Source organism: Lithobates pipiens, unplaced genomic scaffold (genome assembly GCF_037356315.1).
Source record: "Lithobates pipiens isolate NorthernLeopardFrog02 unplaced genomic scaffold, aLitPip1_a1.2 Scaffold_13, whole genome shotgun sequence".
Classification (NCBI taxonomy): Eukaryota; Metazoa; Chordata; class Amphibia; order Anura; family Ranidae; genus Lithobates; species Lithobates pipiens.
In genome coordinates, this window is record NW_027507718.1 from 468681634 (window position 1) to 468700243 (window position 18610).

Consider the following 18610-nt stretch of genomic DNA (forward strand, 5'->3'; position numbering starts at 1 on the left):
AACCTAGCTGAACACAGTCTCAGAAAAGCAGATCCACTCCTCCTTGCCCTATTGTCTCTTGTAATTATAGTGCAAGGGGTCCATAAGCTCCACAATATGGCTTTTCCTTGACTTTAAATCCCATGATCCTCAGCATTCTGCATAGGAATCCATAGGCTTTTCTGGCTATAGTTCTCCCTCTGCTGGCTGGAGGGGATAGTGCAACACAAAACATTCAGCATAACAGCAGAATGTGAAAGTAAACCTATTGTAAAGAGGGAAATGTCTCTGTAGTCCAGCACCTGTCCACACACTGGCTTCCTTCAACCACTGAGCATGTCTCTAAACATGGTTTAATATAGGGATGTTGCAACTTCTGGTGATGACATCTGCATGTACTTGACATCAGTGGTTTGATGGCATGTCCTCGTTGAGTGATCCATAGGCAACCAGTGATCCTGTGAACTAATGCACTGCTGACCATACAGTAGCACTAAGATGGATGCCCATTCTAATTTCCTGCCCCTGAGTCACTTACTATATTGAGAATAAAATAAGAAATATGCTTTTTGCCTTAATATCTACCTTAAATCGCATTGCTAATTGCGTACTTATTGGTAACCTAAATACTGAAATTTGCACTTACAACTGTAATTTTGTAATTTTTAGAAAAGCCAGTAAAAACTTGGCTTTGGCAGTAAATTTTGGGTGTCGTGTCAGTAAATTTCAATCTGGTAGGTTGGCAACACTGACTGGCACAATAGTTGCACTGGCACCTGGCCTAGACGTAAATAAAACGAATGCCCTGTAAACATGGTCAGAATTTCCGACGGAAAATGTGCGATCGGATCGTGTTGTCGGAAAATCTGATCGTATGTGGGCTCCATCAGACTTTTTCAGTTGGAATTTCTGACACAAAGTTTGAGAGCTGGATCTAAAATTTCCCAACAACAAAATCCGATCATTTAAATTGCAATCGTGTGTAGACAATTCCGACGGACAAAGTGCCACGCATGTTCAGAATAAATTAAGAGACCACAGCTATTGGCTACTGGCCCATTTATAGTCCCGACTTACGTGTTGTACGTCACCTCGTTAAGAACGATTGGATTTTCCAACAACTTTGTCCAACCGTGTGTATGCTAGACAAGTTTGGGCCAAAATCCGTCAGAAAAAATCAGATGGATTTTGTTGTCGGAATGTCCAACCGTGTGTACAGGGCATAAGAGGTCACAGCAAAATTAATTTAATAAAAATGCCCCCTAGTCTATGATTCATGTCTGCCTGTAGAATATGTGGTGCCCTCAGCAGCCAATCAGATTCTTCCATTAATCATCATGCTCTATGCTAAACCTTATATTACCATAAAGCAAAAGAAGAGGGTTTTTATATACGTGACCAAGATTTATACCTTCTTTTATCCGCCCCCATCCAGACACTTGACACTCATGATTGTCTTCAAAGGTGATGCCATCTGGCAGGCAGATTGGCTGCACAAACTGAGTCTTCTTTGCACAAGCACCATCTTTTCTTTTCAGCCGGATTAACACTGAAATAAAAGCAAAATATAAAAAAAAAAATCCTATTCCTTTAAGGCAGTGCTTGTGCCATGCAATGTGTCCATTTCTCTGTTGTAATATGCCTGTTTGATCCTGCTTGTTCCTCTGTCCCCCTGTGTGTGCGGACCATGATAATCATGGCAGCTGAGCCATGATGCTGTGGTCAGTTTACGTGCCTCCGTCATCCTGCTGCCTCTCCGTTTCCCTCCCTGTCAGTGTGAGAGCCGCCCTCCTCCCCACCCCTCCCGCAATATGCAAAAATACTTATATCCCCGTATTTTGATGTATAGTTTGTTCATTTTCAATTAACTTGATTTAACCTGATTTAAAAAAAAAAAGAAAATACTTGTTTCCCTCTGGTTTAAGCAGTTATTAACTACAGTGTGTGTTTTTTTTTTTAAATGACACAGCTAAATACCTTTTCTCACACCGGCATTGTGCAGTCACATGACCTCCCTCTGCTGGCTGACGTCAGAAGGCAATATCAGCCCCTCCCGCTTCTCTGCTTAGATCAGGGAAGGAGAGCAGGGGGGGGGGGGATCATGTGACTGCACAGCTGTAGTGTGAGAAAAGGTATTTAGCATTGTTATTTTAAAAACACACACACAGTAATTAAAGAGGAGTTCCAGTCTGTAATTATTTTTTAAAGTCAGCTGCTACAAATACTGTAGCTGCTGACTTTTAATATAAGGACACTTACCTGTCCAGGGATCCACTATGTTGGCACCCCAAGCTGATTCGTCAAACGATGTTGGGTGCAGGTGCTGGTATTGTATGTAAGGGAAACTGGCAGTGAAGCCTTCAAGCTCATTTCCATCTCAAAAAATTGCCCTTTCCTCCCCAACCTAACTGCCCCTGTCCCAATCCTTTCATTCATTTGTTTTCTGTTTCAATCGTGGTAGCTCAGCATCACACGTGCGCATTACTGCTTGCATGAAGGCTGGGGGCTCTTGAGAGATGTACCGGGGCAGAGTGCTGTGATGTTTTCAGGAAAAAATGTACCCTGTCAGCCCCTCCCACCAGCCATGATCTGCCTACACAATATAGAGAAGCATACAGACCCAGCAACCCATACAGTCTCCCGGGTTCAAATAAGGTACGTAATAAACAAAGAAAGGTTTTATTTAAAGTGTTACTAAACCCAGGATCCTGCATTCACTATATCTGGTCCCCTGCAGTACACAGAACATGGAAATAGAATTATTTTAGTACATATAAACGGCTAAATACCTTTTCTCATCAGCAGTATATAGCAGTCTTGTGACTTCTATCAGTGTCTGGTTACAGCTTGTAGGAGGAGTTTTCATTCTACGCTGACTGTCTTATAAGGCTGCAGGACCCCTGACCCCAGTGGCGGCCGATTGAATTTTTTGGAGGGGTGGCAAACAGCATCCTCTGCGACCCGAGCCCACCCTATTTTGAAACCCATTAGAGCATCTGGCTCTAATCAGGTGTTTAAAAAAAAAAAAAAACCCTGGCCGCTGTAATTCATGTGCCCGGTGCCCTGAAAAGGCTGGACGCATGAATAGGGGGTGGCCGCGGCATCCCCGGATAGATTCATGCTATGCATGAATCTATCAATTATGTATATAGGGGGTGGGAGGAGAGAGGGGGCAGTGCCTGGGCGCCCCTAATGGACAGTCCGCCACTGCCTGACCCTCTGTCTGGACAGTGCTGATTGGTCCTGTGCTGATCACATGCACTCTCCCAAGGAACAAAACTCTCTAGCAATACATACCAAACTGAGTATGTGCAGAGTGACTCCAAAGGTTCTGTCTTATCAGGAGATGGATTGGGGACAGTGAAAGAAGGGGGGGATCAGAGAAGACCGGATCAAACATCCTTTTTACACAATGCAGAGGATTAATTCTTTAGGTTCCACAGTGAGTATAACAAACATGCTTTACTGCATATACAGACTGATTTTACTGTTGTGGGTTTAGAAACACTTTACGATTTCATTGGCATGCTGATGAGAGGAGATAGGAGGAACCAGAATAGGTAATATATAAGCCGAATAGACTTCAGATTTAATTGTTATCGTGAGTATCCCATCCAGAGGTAGCAGTAATAAGTCATGCGTTTTCTTACTATGTAAGCAGTCAAGTAAATCTTTCATCGACTTCCATTGGTAAAAGGTTATTTGATCTCCTATCACTTGTCACCAGTAACGGGTTATGCGATCTCTCATCAACTGCCAATTTTAATGGTTCACGTAAACCTCTTTAATCAACTGCCATAACATACCTAATATATGCAGCTTGCTTCTATTTCCCCGTGTACTCACCAATGTCATGTTCTTTGGGCTTGAACACCGAGTACTTGTCATAAAATATATATCTGTCTATTTCAAATGTCTGTGTGACGTCTGTGGTTACATTGTAGAAGTGTTGTCCTAGGACCACTTTCACGCTTGATTTCCGAGGGCTAGGAAAAAAGAATAAATATTAGTCTTTAATCGACTGGGAAACTAAAAAACGTTCTTAGCTATAGCAAGGGGTCATCTGTGCCTTTCTACCTCAATTGAGATTTGGAAGAATTAAAAATAATGCACTACAAAAAAAAAAAATAATAATAATACTATTAAAAGAAAAAAAAAAAAAAAAGAAGATGCGTCCATCAACTTAATTACAATGAATAAAAATCTGATGAATGTCTAAAGAAATGACGGTTCTTGTTGCAACCAATTCAGACTTCTTCATTCTTCCTGTGCAAGTTTTCATACATGTTGCTATTGGCAAATCAGTTTATGTAACACATTTTGATATATGAGAACCACTAGTGTGAAAATGTTATGCCTTGTACACACGGTCGGAAATTCCGACGGAAAAGGAGATTATATTGTCGGAAAATCCGATCGTGTGTGGGCTCTATCAGACTTTTTCTGCCGGAAATTCAGACGGAAAAAATTTGAGAACAGGATCTCAAATTTTCCGACAAAAAAATCAGATCGGACGCATGCTCAGATCAAATTACGAGACCAAAGCTATTGGATACTAGCCTCAACGTAGTCCCGTCGCAACAAACGAATGTCATCACGTTCCGAACGATCGGCTTTTCCAACAACTTTGTCCGACCGCGTGTATGCAACACCAGTTTAGGACAAAATCCATCGGAAAAAATCTGACGAATTTTGTTGTCGGAATGTCTGATCGTGTGTACAGGACATTAGAGATTCTGTAAGGAAATCAAAAGCATAACTAACCTCTCTTAATCAACATTAACTGCTTGCAATCCTTATGCCAAAGCTCCCAACTGTCCCTGATGTGAAGCAATATCCCTCTGTCCCACTTTCCCCCTCATTAGTCCCTCATTTTGGTCTGATCCTCATAGTTGTAAATTGCTGCATTTGCACATTTTATAAGCCAATATAAAGGAATAGTAGTGGTAAAAAAAAAAACCCTTGTGGATTTAATTAACGTTTTTTTCCGGGTTAATTCTCCTTTAAGGGGGTGTGGCAGGGGGCGTGTCCTATGCCTACATGCGTTTGCTAGTAGGTGTCCCTTATTCCCATCTCAAAATGTTGGGAGGTAGGCTTATGCTGCCAATCTTAGTAAATACAGTGGTATGCAAAAGTTTAGGAACCCCTGCCAATTTCCATGTTTGTCATTTATTATAAATAAATAAATATTTGGTTGTTTGGATCAGCAATTTCATTTTGATCTATCAAATAACTGAAGGACACAGTAATATTTCAGTAGTGAAATGAGGTTTATTGGATTAACAGAAAATGCGCAATATGCATCAAAACGAAATTAGACAGGTGCATAAAATTTGGCACCCCAACAGAAAAATCACATCAATATTTAGTAGAGCCTCCTTTAGCAGAAATAACAGCCTCTAGACCAGCCTTTCTCAACCCTTTCAACATGGAGGAACCATTGAAATAGTTCTCCAGTCTCAGGGAACCCCTGCTAAAAAATAGAAATCTACAATTCATGATACATTTTTTTTTTACATTTCAGTTACTTCTTGGTTTCTGGTGTAGTGCAGACTAGGGAATGGTCTGGCCGTTTGGTCTGAGGTTCCATTCCCTGATAGGCATACAGCAGCGAGGCACATGGTAGTTCACAGTCACTGGAGTCAGAGAACAGGTTGTAAATGTCTTTTTGTAGTTTTATTTTGTTAAAAGAACTAGGATAGGGTGAAGGTGAGCCTTGGGATACTCCAATAAACGTTACCAAACTGTAGTAGTGGACACTAAAACCAATCTACTCCTTTCATGGTGAAGGCACCACCCTTTAACCACTTGCAGGGAACGTTCACCCCCTTCCTACCCAGGCCACTTTTTAGCTCTCAGCGCTGTTGCACTTTAAATGACAACTGCAAGGTCATGCAGCACTGTATCCAAATGAAATTGTTATAATTTTTTTGAGACAGAGTTTTGTTTTGGTGGTATTTAATCACCACTGGGTTTTTTATTTTTTGCTAAACAAATAAAAAAAGACCAAAACTTTGAAAACAATATCAAAAACCTTTTTCTTCTGTTATACAATTTTGCAAATAAGTAATTTTTCTTCTTCCCCGATGTTTGCTGAGGAGGTTGCACTGACGGGCACTGATGAGGCTGCACTGACAAGACAGCACTGACGGGCACTAACGGGCACTGATGAGGCTGCACTGACAAGACAGCACTGACGGGCACTAACAGGCACTGATGAGGCTGCACTGACGGGCAGTCGGGCACTGGTGAGGCTGCACCAGTGTTGCCAACTTACCAGATTGAAATTTACTGACACGATACCCAAAATTTACTGGCAAAGCCAAGTTTTTACTGGCATTTCCAAAAGTTACCAAATGTCAGTTGTAAGTGCAAATTTCAGTATTTAGGCTGCAAATAAGTAGAATATGCAATTAGCAATGGGATTTAAGTTAGATATTAAGACAAAAAGCATATTTCCTATTTTATTCTCAATATAGTAAGTGGTTCAGAGGCAGGAAATTAGAATGGGCGACACACGCCCATGAAATGGACTCTCACAGTGTAACTCACATCGATGTGCAGCAGCACAGATCACTGACATTTCCCATCCTGAATCACAGTGCCAGTCTCTCCATGCCAGGTGGTCCTCTCAGTCCCCTCCAGTCCAAACAGCACTGACAGTCCCGCTTGCCCTGCTCCTGTCCCACAGACCCGTACACAAGGCTCTGGTCACTCCACTCCGCTCAGCTCCCTTGCATCATGACATCATACGACACGCTCAGGAACCATCTCCACCAGACCCACCCCCCTCCCCCCGCTGATACCACCTGAACACACTGTAGTAGGCACTTGGATGGTTCTGGCCGTCTCCAGACCCGAACTGTGCATGCCCAGTTCCGAGCCAAGCATCACAGCCATATTTTTTACTGGCAACCTTTTCCTCTAACTGGCAGTTACTGGCAGGAGAAAAGTGCCCGTTTTTTACTAGCTGCACTGATGGGCACTAATGAGGTTGCACTGATTGGCTGCACTGACAGGCACTGATAAGGCAGCACTGATGGGCACTGATGAGGCTGCACTGATGGGCACTGATGAGGCTGCACGGATGGGGCTGCACTGATGGGTACTGATGAGGCTGCACTGATGAGGCTGCACTGACAGGCACTGATGAGGCTGCACTGACGGGCTGCACTGACAGGCACTGATAAGGCAGCACTGATGAGCACTGATCGGCTGCACTATTGGGCACAGATGAGGCTGCACTGATGGGCTGCAATTATAATCAGGGCACTAATGATCACAGCCCTGATTATCAGTGTAAATATCCCCTGTAACTGGAATGCTGATTATCAAGGACACGGTGACAGCCAATAACTGCCATTTGTTTATACGTGATCAGCTGTGATTGGACACAGCTGATCACATGGTAAAAGCCTACTGTACATCATCGGCTCTTTACCCTGATCATTGTTGCGCTGTGTCAGAAAGGACACAGCTCGCCGCCAACTGCCGCTATGAGCGCCCGGCCATCAATCTGCTATAGGCCGGGCAGGAAGGTGTTAAAGTGAAGGTAAACTGGTACTAAACAAAGACTCCTCAACGTGAGTATATGAGTCCATCGGCAACCATTCAAATTACAAAAGTAGCTTATATAATGAAAGCTGACATCTAATTGTAATGGACAAAATAGCTGTATTTTTGCATGAATCTGAAAAACTCTATAGAATAGACCCTTGTGGATTAAAATAAATGCGTTTTTGTCTGTGCTTTGTAACCTATTTTTCTATAGTTTTTTTGAATAAAAAATGAAGCCACTTAAAGACAACATAAAAAAGCATGAATGCAAATATAGCTAATTATCTAAAGGTTTGCAGATGTGTCTGTGCCTGAATCAGGGCAGATAAAGACATCAGAGATTCCAGCTATAGTCACTTATTTTACCTTTTCTCTTCTGCACAGTTGGTCTTGTGGAGTTACTTTTAATTAAAAGAGCCATACATCGGGCATGTATTACAGCAAGTGTTTAATCTGCTGGCAAATGTCCGCCCAACCTCATGAATGATGAGAATCTCTGCTGATTGGCCAGAACTTCTGCAACAGCGACAAGAGGTGAGCTCTGCATTGAGATGATTTTTTTAGTGAAGAGGATAAACTTTACTCTCAGGCCTGCAGTAATGAGCCAAAAAGCATTGCAAGTGAAGCAAAAAAAGTAGCTGCTGTAGCCAATTTTTTGTTAAAGAGACCCTGTGGCAAGAACGATCATTTTGAAAAAAATATTCCCATTAGCTTGTTTTGTGCATTTAAAGTCATTGTAAAAAGAAAAAGAATAGGCTGCACACCACGATTGTGATCCAAAATCCTTTATTGTGACATCCAAGAGTGACACCACAAGAGCAGAGTGCCCGGGGGACACGTTTCACGCTGTTATAATCAATGATTAAGCACTTATAACAATGTGAAATACGTCTACCGTGCAATCTGTTCTTGTAGTGCCACACTTGTTTGTCCCAATAAAGGATTTTGGCTCACAATTGTGGTGTGCAACCTATTCTCCTTCTTTTATAATCACCGGAGGCGAGCCGAGGCAGACACCCACGAATTCCATTAGGCTTCTCTACCTCACCTGGAGCGGTAAGTCTTCTCTGTTTAAAGAGATTGTAAAGGCAGAAGGTTTTTTTTTTATCCTAATGCATTATATGCATTAAGATAAAAAGCCTTCTGTATGCAGCAGCCTCCTCGGCCCCCCCTAATACGTACCAGAGTCCTATCTAGATCCAGCGATGTTGTAGGCGTGTCTTGGCTGCCCGGGACTCCCCTCCTCATTGGCTGAGGCAGCAGAGCGGCGCCATTGGCTCACATTGCTGTCAAAGTCAGTCAGCCAATGAGGAGACAAAGGGGCGGGGCTAGGGCACAGCTCTGTTTCTGAATGGACACAGGGAGCTGTGGTTCTGCTCGAGTGCTCCCACAGCCACTCAACAGGAGGGATTGGCCAGGAGAGCTGGCGAGGGACTTGAGAAGAGGAGGATTGGGGCTGCTCTGTGCAAAAACCGCTGCACAGAGCAGGTAAGTATAACAGGTTTGTTATTTTTAACTAAGTCGAAAATTAGACTTTAGTATCACTTTAACATGTTTTATGCATGTAATTTTCCTGTAAAAGCTTATTTTATGTAGACATCCAAAAGTAGACATGTGCAGAATGGAAAAACTTTTTTTTTTGTTTTGTTACAAATATTGTTTTGTTGATTAGTTTCAGAATTAGTTTAGTTTAATTTTGCTTATTCATTTTCTAACAAATTCCAAATTGTCAGAACGATTCAAATTCGGAATGGTCGAAAAATGATAGACCGATTTGAATTATGTGTGAAGAATAGCTGGTTGTTAAGGAGCGGGCAGGGAAGCTGCCCGCTGCGTCCTTAACAACCGATGAATTATCAGCTGTTAGCGGGCTTCTCCACTGACATATGAATGTAAACAAAAGACAGCAAGAAGAAAAACAAAACAGCAATAGAAAATTTATGAATAAAACCTGAGTGGGGTTCCTGCCAATCCATATCAGACCCTTATCCGAGCATGCAACCCGGCAGGCTGTATGCCCCCCCACGTGATCAAAGACACTACACGACCCCCATCCCCTTGTAATTTTACCGACAGGGGCATCAGGGGAACCCGTTTAAAAAAAAAATTGGCTCAAGGTTCCCCTTAAAATCCATATCAGACCCGAAGGGCATTTTTTTGTTTCCATTTCAGCTCTCAGCAGTGAACCCCGCTGACAGCTGATCAGTCATTGGTTGTTAAGGACTTGGCGGCCACCTTCCTGGCCCGTTCCTTAACAACCAGCTATTCTTCACACAAAATTTGAATTGGTCGATCATTTTTCGACCGATCCAAATTTTAATTGTTTCAAAAATGTGTAATTTGTTAGAAAACTAATAAAAGAAATTAAACTAATTTCAACAAAATTTGTTACTATTTGATTTGGAGATTCGGATGTATAACCAAAAATTTGCCTGAATTTTCATTCAGACCAAAAGACCAAAACGAATTGCACATGTCTATACAAAACCCCCGAGGCTGCTGCTCGTTACTGCCATATTGGATGTGATGTTGGCAGCTCCAGGAGACTCAGAGTTGTTACTCAAGTGACACTATAGCATTCATCTTCAATCCTTTGGCAGCAACATGAAATGTTATATAGGGATATATAGGGAGGTAAGGGGTGAGGTCCTTGGACATCACAAAGAGTTAATAAAACTGATCTCCATCTTTACTGTCACTTTGACTAGTTTGTTTGGGCCAACCTGGCAAAAGCAATCTACTTCCTACATAGTATAAACTGAATGTAGTCCCAGCTACATACAGGGGTTCATTTACTAAACCTGGAGAGTGCAAAATCTGGTGCAGCTCTGCATGGAAACCAGTCAGCTACTTGTTTGTTTGTTTGCTGAAGTTTGACGCTGATTGGCTATCATGTACAGCTGCGCCAGATTTTGTACTCTCCCATTTTAGTAAATCACCCCCACAACGCAATGTGTTCTGGCAGTGGGACGTTAACTTCCCATCAGGGACTTACAGTCAGGGGAGGCAAGTGAGGCGACCTGGGGTCACAGAGACCACAAATTTGGGGGATAGGTAGCTGAAGTCCTACCCCACCACATAGCTCCTATGACCTATGGTTCCAGAGATATGGGGCTCCTTGCGCAGCCTGTCAGACGCTACATACAGTGTGGCCAGTTTAAATACAAGCTGGCACAACTCTGTTTGCAGCAGACTGAGAGGATGAGCTCACAGTGTCTCTCCTCACTTCTTGTCAAAGGCACTGAGCTCAATGGATAGCTTGGAGCCTCGGACCAATAGTAAAGCACCATTGGTCCAAGCTCTCCAATAAAAATGCTGCAGTGGAGGCTCTCTTCTTACTGCAGTGTAGTAGAAGGGGGCATGTGTCTAAAAGACACATGCTCCCTTCCAGCCCAGCCCTCTTAACTACAAGGAAAAAACATGGGTTTATGGATAGAAGGTTTACTCATAATCCCATGTTTTTGTCACACAGTTTTGAGGGAGAATGTGAGAATGCCCCCTGTTCGAGTACATTTTTTTAAATATAGCAAATTCCCTTAAAAACAATATATAATCATTATGTGTATATTACTTACTTATGCTAATTAACCCCTTGCCACCCAGGCCAATTCTGACATTTCTCTCCTACATGTAAAAAACCATACCTTTTTTTGCTAGAAAATTACTCAGAACCCCCAAACATTATATACCGTATTTATCGGCACACACATGAATTTTAAGAGGGAAAAAAACAAAAATTTTAAATAAGGAACTTTGAAGCAAAATAAGGGTTTATTGCTCATCTGCAGCCTCATCATTGCCATCAATGCAGCCTGATCAATGCCCATCTGTGGCCTTCTAAGTGCCATCAATGCAGCAGCCTCATCAATCCACATCAATGCAGCAGCCTTGCCAATGCCATCATTGCAACCTGATCGATGCCCTTCTGCAGCCTAGAGGGGACAGGGAGGGGGGCGGGATGAGTTCCGACATATCACATACAGTGAGAATCTCCTATAATAGACAGAACCGTGGTCAGTGGCGGCTGGTGAAGTTTTAAGATGGGGGGGCGCTAGACCACGCCCACCCTTTTGACCCATCCCACTTCTCATAAGCCCCACCCATTATAGAATCCACCAACTCCGTCCCCTGTAGTACATCATATACAAGGCTCTACATTATACACAGGGCCCTATACTTCATATACCAGGCTCTACATTATAGACAGGGCTCTGTACATCATATACCAGGCTCTACATTATAGACAGGGCTCTGTACATCATATACCAGGCTCTACATTATACACCAGGTTCTAATGACACATCAATATGTCTGACAGCCCAGCCACACTCCTCGTTCACCAGAGAAAAAAAAAACAGGAAACACAAAAAAGGTGCTCGGGAAACAGCAATAGGCAGAGGTCACCGCAGACAATGAAGTACAAGAAAGCCTAATAAAATAAAACAAAAACAGTCATCACATTTATTGACTGCAATAATGCAATATCTTACATGTTTTCCTTTAGTGGTGGGATCAGAGGGATGGTGATGGTCAGAGACAGAAGGATGGAGGTGGGGTGGGGAGTTGGATCAGTGGTGGGTGGGATGGGATCAGGGACAGAGGGATGGATCAGGGACAGAGGGATGGATCAGGGACAGAGGGATGGATCAGGGACAGAGGGGTGGATCAGGGACAGAGAGATGGTGGGTGGGATGGACCAGGGACAGAGAGATGGTAGGTGTGATGGATCAGGGACAGAAGGACGGTGGGATGGATCAGGGACAGAGAGATGGTGGGTGGGATGGACCAGGGACAGAGAGATGGTAGGTGGGATGGATCAGGGACAGAAGGACGGTGGGATGGATCAGGGACAGAGAGATGGTGGGTGGGATGGATCAGGGAGAGAAGAAGGACGGTGGGACGGATCAGGGACAGAAGGACGGTGGGATGGATCAGGGACAGAGAGCTGGTGGGTGGGATGAATCGGGGACAGAGGGATGGTGGGTGGGTGGGATGGATCAGGGATCAGGGACAGAGAGCTGGTGGGTGGGATGAATCAGGGACAGAGGGATGGTGGGTGGGATGGATCAGGGATCAGGGACAGAGAGCTGGTGGTTGGGATGAATCAGGGACAGAGGGATGGGTGGGTGGGGGGAGGCTTCATATGGGCTGTGTGTTTCACAAGAGCCTCCACTGGTATAGACTACATTAAAAGGCTAAACATTTTGAACTGGCATACAAATTGTTCTTTAGGTTTAAAGGCAGGAGAAATTGGCTTAAAGCTCACAAAAAAATCAAAGGCAGTGAGCAAATCTTCAATATTACATATCGATAAAGATTTACTACTACATACTAAAGGGACAGAAGTCATCAGATGATACACAGAATGCAAACACGATGCGGAGAATATTTGGCAACTACTAAAAAGGCTTCTATTGAAATCACAGCTACAGGAGGTAAAGCTGAACAGCAACCACAACCATGCAGACATAGCAGCGGGACCTAGGCATTCACATCCAGATGCAATACACTGTCACTCTGTCAGGGTTTGATGAGTATATTTTAGTGAAGCAGTGGGGAACTTTTGCTAAAGGTAATGTTATCCTGGGGTGTTGGGGGGGGGGGGGGTAAAACACTGGAAGGAGTGTTGGTTTCCGAATGGCCAACAAGTGCCTATACTAGATGTCACTGTCTGCAGTAGACAGGCTTTTGGAGAGATTCAGGTCTGACTGCCAAACCGAGACACAGCAAAACCACTGAGTGGAGATAATAGAAGTGCTGATCGTCAGTGCTGCCCGTGTAAAGCCTCCCCCTCCATCCATCCTGTAGCTCTGCCCCCCTCCTGTGGATTTCCAGCAATGCTACCTTGTTGTTTCATAGTGCAGCAGGCCATCAGCAGTTCACATTCCTCTGCTCCTCCGCTCGGCGCACTGATCCGACAGGGGAAGACCGGAAGTGACAGCTAACTAGTCTGTCACTCAAACCCATAGCATTGTAAACCTATGGGCGCCGGGCGGATGCAGATCGGCATTTGTACTTGAAACCCCGCAAATGAAGCGCCGCGTCTGCAATCTTGTGATTGCGTTGACGTGGCGTCTTCACATAGTGCACTGTGTCCAGCGCTGCACTGTGTCCGGCGCTCGTACACAGTGCACTTAAGGACTTTTTTTCATTTTTTTTTTTAAAAGGGCCATTTCCAAAAAAAAAAAATATTTTTTTTTTCAATTTTTTTATTTTTTTTTGTGACTGCCTGGAGGGGGGGCGGCGCCCGGGCGCCCCCTATGGACGGGCCGCCACTGACCGTGGTCCAATGGCGGCCCAGGAGACGAGACTTCCTATTACAGAGGCCGCCAAGTAAACAGGAAATTCTCACTGTATGTAATCTGATGGCACTCGCCCGCCCCCTCCCTGTCCCCTCCGACGCAGCTAGAATCAAAGTATTGGCGTATAACACGCACACGCTATTTGCACCCAATTTTCATGATGAAAAAGTGAGTCTAATACGCTAATACCGTATATTTTTTAGCAGACACCCTAGGGAATAAAATGGTGGTCATTGTAACTTTTTATGTCACACAGTATTTGTGCAGAAATCTTTCAAATGCATTTTTCTTGGGAAAAAAACAGTTTCGTGGATAGAAAAAAGTAAAGTTAGTGTGACAGCTTGTATTTTTTTGTATAACGTGAAAGATGATGTTGCACAGAGTAAATAGATATCTAACATGTCACGTTTAAAGTTGCACACACTTGTAGAATAGTGGCAAACTTCAGTACTTAAAAATCTCCATAGGCGACGCTTTAAAATTCTTTACAGGTTACATGTTTTGAGTTCTAGAGGGGGTCTAGTGCTAGAATTATTGCTCTCGCTCTAACATTTGTGGCGATATCTCACATGTTTGATTTGAACGCCATTTACATATGCTAAAACAAGTCCTTATGCTGGTTAAGATACTAAACTATGAGAACTAATGAAGGAGCTTTATAATCATAGTGGTTCAGGTTCTATTATTTTATTATATAGATTACATATGACACTTTCATTAGGTCTCATAGTTTACTAATTTAAGTAACATAAGGATTTGTTTTAATAAAATTAGGACTGTTGGTAGCTATATATATGGATCACAGTGTCATTTTTTTATTTCTGCATTCTGTAACAGCCCCGGTACTTGACCAGTGGAATCTCAGCATTTACAGGGCTGTTACAGAATTCAGAAATAAAAAAAAAATCTGTTGTCCAATAGATTCTTTTCACCAGACACTTATTTGTCTGGGAGAATCTGATTGACTGCCTGCGTCCTGACGCGCAGGTTATTTCTATACGATAAAGGCTGAAAATAAAAACTTTCATCTCACAGCACTTAGCTACACTGTGGGGGTTTAGTCACTAAATGTTGATGTGGGGTTTATTCACTATTTATATAACATTTTTTGTTAAATGAGTATACCGTATATACTCGAGTATAGGCCGACCCGAATATAAGCCGAGGCCCCCAATTTACCCCCAAAAAAATGGAAAACTTATTGACTCGTGTATAAGCCGAGGGTGAGACATGGCTGTCCATCCCTGTGTGTCCGTCCATCCCTGTGTGTGTGTCCGTCCATCCATCCCTGTGTGTGTGTCCATCCATCCATCCATCCATCCCTGTGTGTGTGTCCGTCCATCCATCCCTGTGTGTGTATCCATCCATCCATCCATCCCTGTGTGTGTGTGTGTGTGTGTGTGTGTGTATTCATCCATCCATCCATCCCTGTGTGTGTGTGTGTGTGTATCCATCCATCCATCCATCCATCCCTGTGTGTGTGTGTGTGTGTGTGTGTGTGTATCCATCCATCCATCCATCCCTGTGTGTGTGTGTGTGTGTGTGTGTATCCATCCATCCATGTGTGTGTGTGTGTGTGTGTGTATCCATCCGTGTGTGTGTGTGTGTGTGTGTGTGTGTGTGTGTGTGTGTGTGTGTGTGTGTGTGTGTGTGTGCGTGCAGCCTTGTGTGTGTGTCCAGCCTACCTGTGTCCCAAGCCTCCGTCCCGAGCCTCCTCCGTCCCGTGCCTCCTCCGTCCCGTGTCGTGCCGATGGATCGCCGCTCCAGGATCGCCGCTCTTCTCGGCGGCCATTCTACAATTCAAAAGCCGCGCCTCCGCCTCCGCCTGTGATAGGCGGAACACTCAATTCCCCAGCAGCCTGTGTTCCGCCTATCACGGACATCCTCTCATACTCGTCCGTAGTATGAGAATGAACGGATGTCCGTGATAGGCGGAACACTGACTGCTGGGAAATTCAGTGTTCCGCCTATCACAGGCGGAGGCGGAGAAGGAGGCGCGGCTTTTGAATTTTAATGTCCGCCGTCTGTCTGCTCGATACGCTGATCGAGCAGTCAGACAGCGGTGACTCGAGTATAAGCCGAGGGGGCACTTTCAGCCTCAAAAAAGAGGCTGAAAATCTCGGCTTATACTCGAGTATATACGGTAACTAGAAGAACTGCAATTGCCTACATAATGAGAATCGAATGTGCAACTTGTGAATATGTAACCTGTGTGTATCTGGCTCTGACACACCAGCTACTGACCTCACCGCACGTCCCTGCTTCCCATCCCACACCAGGAACAAAATTGAGTCCAGCTGAGCGCTGCTCAGCCATTCATAGGCAGCTTTGTATATTCTAAAGGAATACAAAGCTTCCTCTTATTGTCTAAGGCAAAGAGACTGGTAGATGACGTCATGATCTCCAATCAGAGGAAGGTTTGTATTAAGAAAATACAAAGCTGCCTATGAATGGCTGAACAACGCTCAGGCCAACCCAATTTTGCTCTGGGTGTGGAACAAAAAGTTGGTGTCCCACAGCCAGAACACAGTGCTGGATAATGTATGTAAGCTGAGGCTAGATACAGTTTATACAACGTGCCCAGCAAGCGCACCTGTTAAACGTGGGAAAAAGTCCAGTTTGGCCCAAACAAATTTGTTAAAGTGGCAATAAACCTGCAGCTTTAGGACACTTTTAGAAAAGGAGATTGCTATAACATGCAGAGGAAGTTGCTGTGCTAGGTAATTGACTAGCCACATTTTCTAGCAGGTTTATATTGCAATTAAATAGAAAACTTGATTTTCCATGATTTTAAGGTTTTTTAAGTTGGTAAAACAGTCAGCTCTGGGGCTGTCATGCTAAACCTTGCTTCATTAGCACGCGAGTGGCTAAAATGGGGCAAGCTTACAGCCAGTGAAGTATGAAATCTAAGCTGTCTGTGTTCTTTTTGGCATTAGTAGGTGGCTTCAAAGTTAAACAAAGGGTGACAGCAATGATATTTTTATATGATCCGGTATTATCTAACATAGGCGAGGCTGCCATCCAGCACTAGAGTCATTCTTACAACTGTGAGCCAACAGGCTCACAGTAAAGCGAATCGCAGAGCCACGTTGAAGCTGGGTGAATGGGCAGCATGAATAAGTGGAAGGATTAAGAAAACCATTGGAAAGGAATTCAGATTTAACTATTGACTGGTAAAGTCAAGTAGAGGAGAGAAGAAGAAGAAGTGAGGAGGTCTTAGAGGCCAGAAAGGGTAGACAATTTCAAACATGCAGCCACAGGGAACTTATTAGTAAAGCTGTCCTCATAAGTAACGTGGAAGACAAGCTGGACCAAATCAGGTTCACAAGACAAACAGACAGGCAAACCTGATAGAACCTCTTGTGTGAAAGGGGCTTAAGTGAAGTAGAGTGAATTGCTCCACAGTGCCTGTAACTACATAGGTCAGTGAGAGCCTCTTTTAAAGCACATTTAAAGAATTTGTAAAGACTTAAATGTCCATAGCCTGACCAATGTTTTACTTTAAGGCTGAAGGAAGAGTGCTGCCATGGGGGTTGGTGGTGATTTGTATTAAATCAATACCCATTCCCCTCAAATCTAGTACACATCAGAGGTCTGCCTTGAAGGATAAGTGAGCAGCTAGGAGCTGGCTGTGGCCTGCACAGAACCATGTTTTTTTTTGCTGGGGCCCAGCGGTGAGAGCTGCATCTAGTTGCCAAAAATAGAAATGACATTACCCAGCTCCAGATGCTGGGTACTAAAAAAGAGAAACATTGCTCTGGTATAAGAGTCAGAGAAAGAGAATAATAAGTGTAGCAAGGTCCCAGGCCTCCTTTGGTCTGATGAGAACATCTAGGGCCAGGGATAGCCGACATCCTTTTGTATGTAGTGGGTTGTGAGGCATAGTGGATGCAAAGATGGTGAAAGTCATTGAGCGCTAGACACTTGGATATAAAATAAGTTTTATTTCTCTTAACAGTCCTTTTTTTCAATTTTTTGGGGGAGAGAGGGTTAGGACCTGGACCCCCGTAGATAGTTGCAAACTCAATTAACAGACACCGAGACTTCAATAGGAGGACGGCCGTGCAGGGAAAGGCCTCCAGCAAGAAGCCACATCTGCATGTGCAGGAATGTTTTCTCCTATGACAACATTCTTTAACAGTTCCTAACACAAAGTGTAACAGTTCTTTCAGCTTCACTACAACTTCTCCTTGTAGTTCTTTCATACACTGAGCTCCCAGTCTCTCACTAGACCCACTGATTCGCTGCCACTGAATCCCTTGAGCTCCTCCAATCTTCACGGTGGTATCTTCTCTGCCGGGTCCCTAGCTTGGCACTCTAGATACCTCTTAAGCTTCACCCACACTGTACCGTTCGGTCCCTGGTTTGACACACAAGGCTGCTCTGCAAGCGTCACCTCCACTGGCTGTGTCCCTGGCTTGATTCCCACTGAAATTTCCAGATTCTTCACTGTCCCCGTGGTGAGAATGCTGCTCCGGTACTTGCTTCAGTTACTTACTGTGGTCCCTGGTAATAAGGCAGATAGTCCCCTACTGGCGACAGCTTCCCCTCTACCTCCGGCCATGACAGGTTCTCCGGCTGGCAAAACCATCACTTTTGGTTGGACTTCAAGCCGCAATCACAACCCAGATGTGCCCAGGATAGGCCCAATTTCTGACCTAGCAGCCTAGGCAATATGACACACGTTCATCCAGACAGCTGTCCAGATGGCACAGAACCTCGATCACCTGACTCCACCCAAATATTTAGGTTCTTGCAGCAGGCCAAGGGAT

General features: G+C 44.0%; 1 protein-coding gene across 1 annotated transcript in view; it reads right to left on the reverse strand.

The window, feature by feature from the left end:
- HGFAC (HGF activator) overlaps positions 1-18610 on the reverse strand; it is a 118881-nt gene that overhangs the window by 9894 nt on the left and 90377 nt on the right. Inside the window, exons 11-12 of the mRNA XM_077477867.1 lie at positions 3826-3965; positions 1391-1528 (exon numbers count right to left, since the gene is read on the reverse strand). Of these exons, the coding sequence (XP_077333993.1) occupies positions 1391-1528; positions 3826-3965 (278 nt within the window). The remainder of the gene's footprint in view (positions 1-1390; positions 1529-3825; positions 3966-18610) is intronic.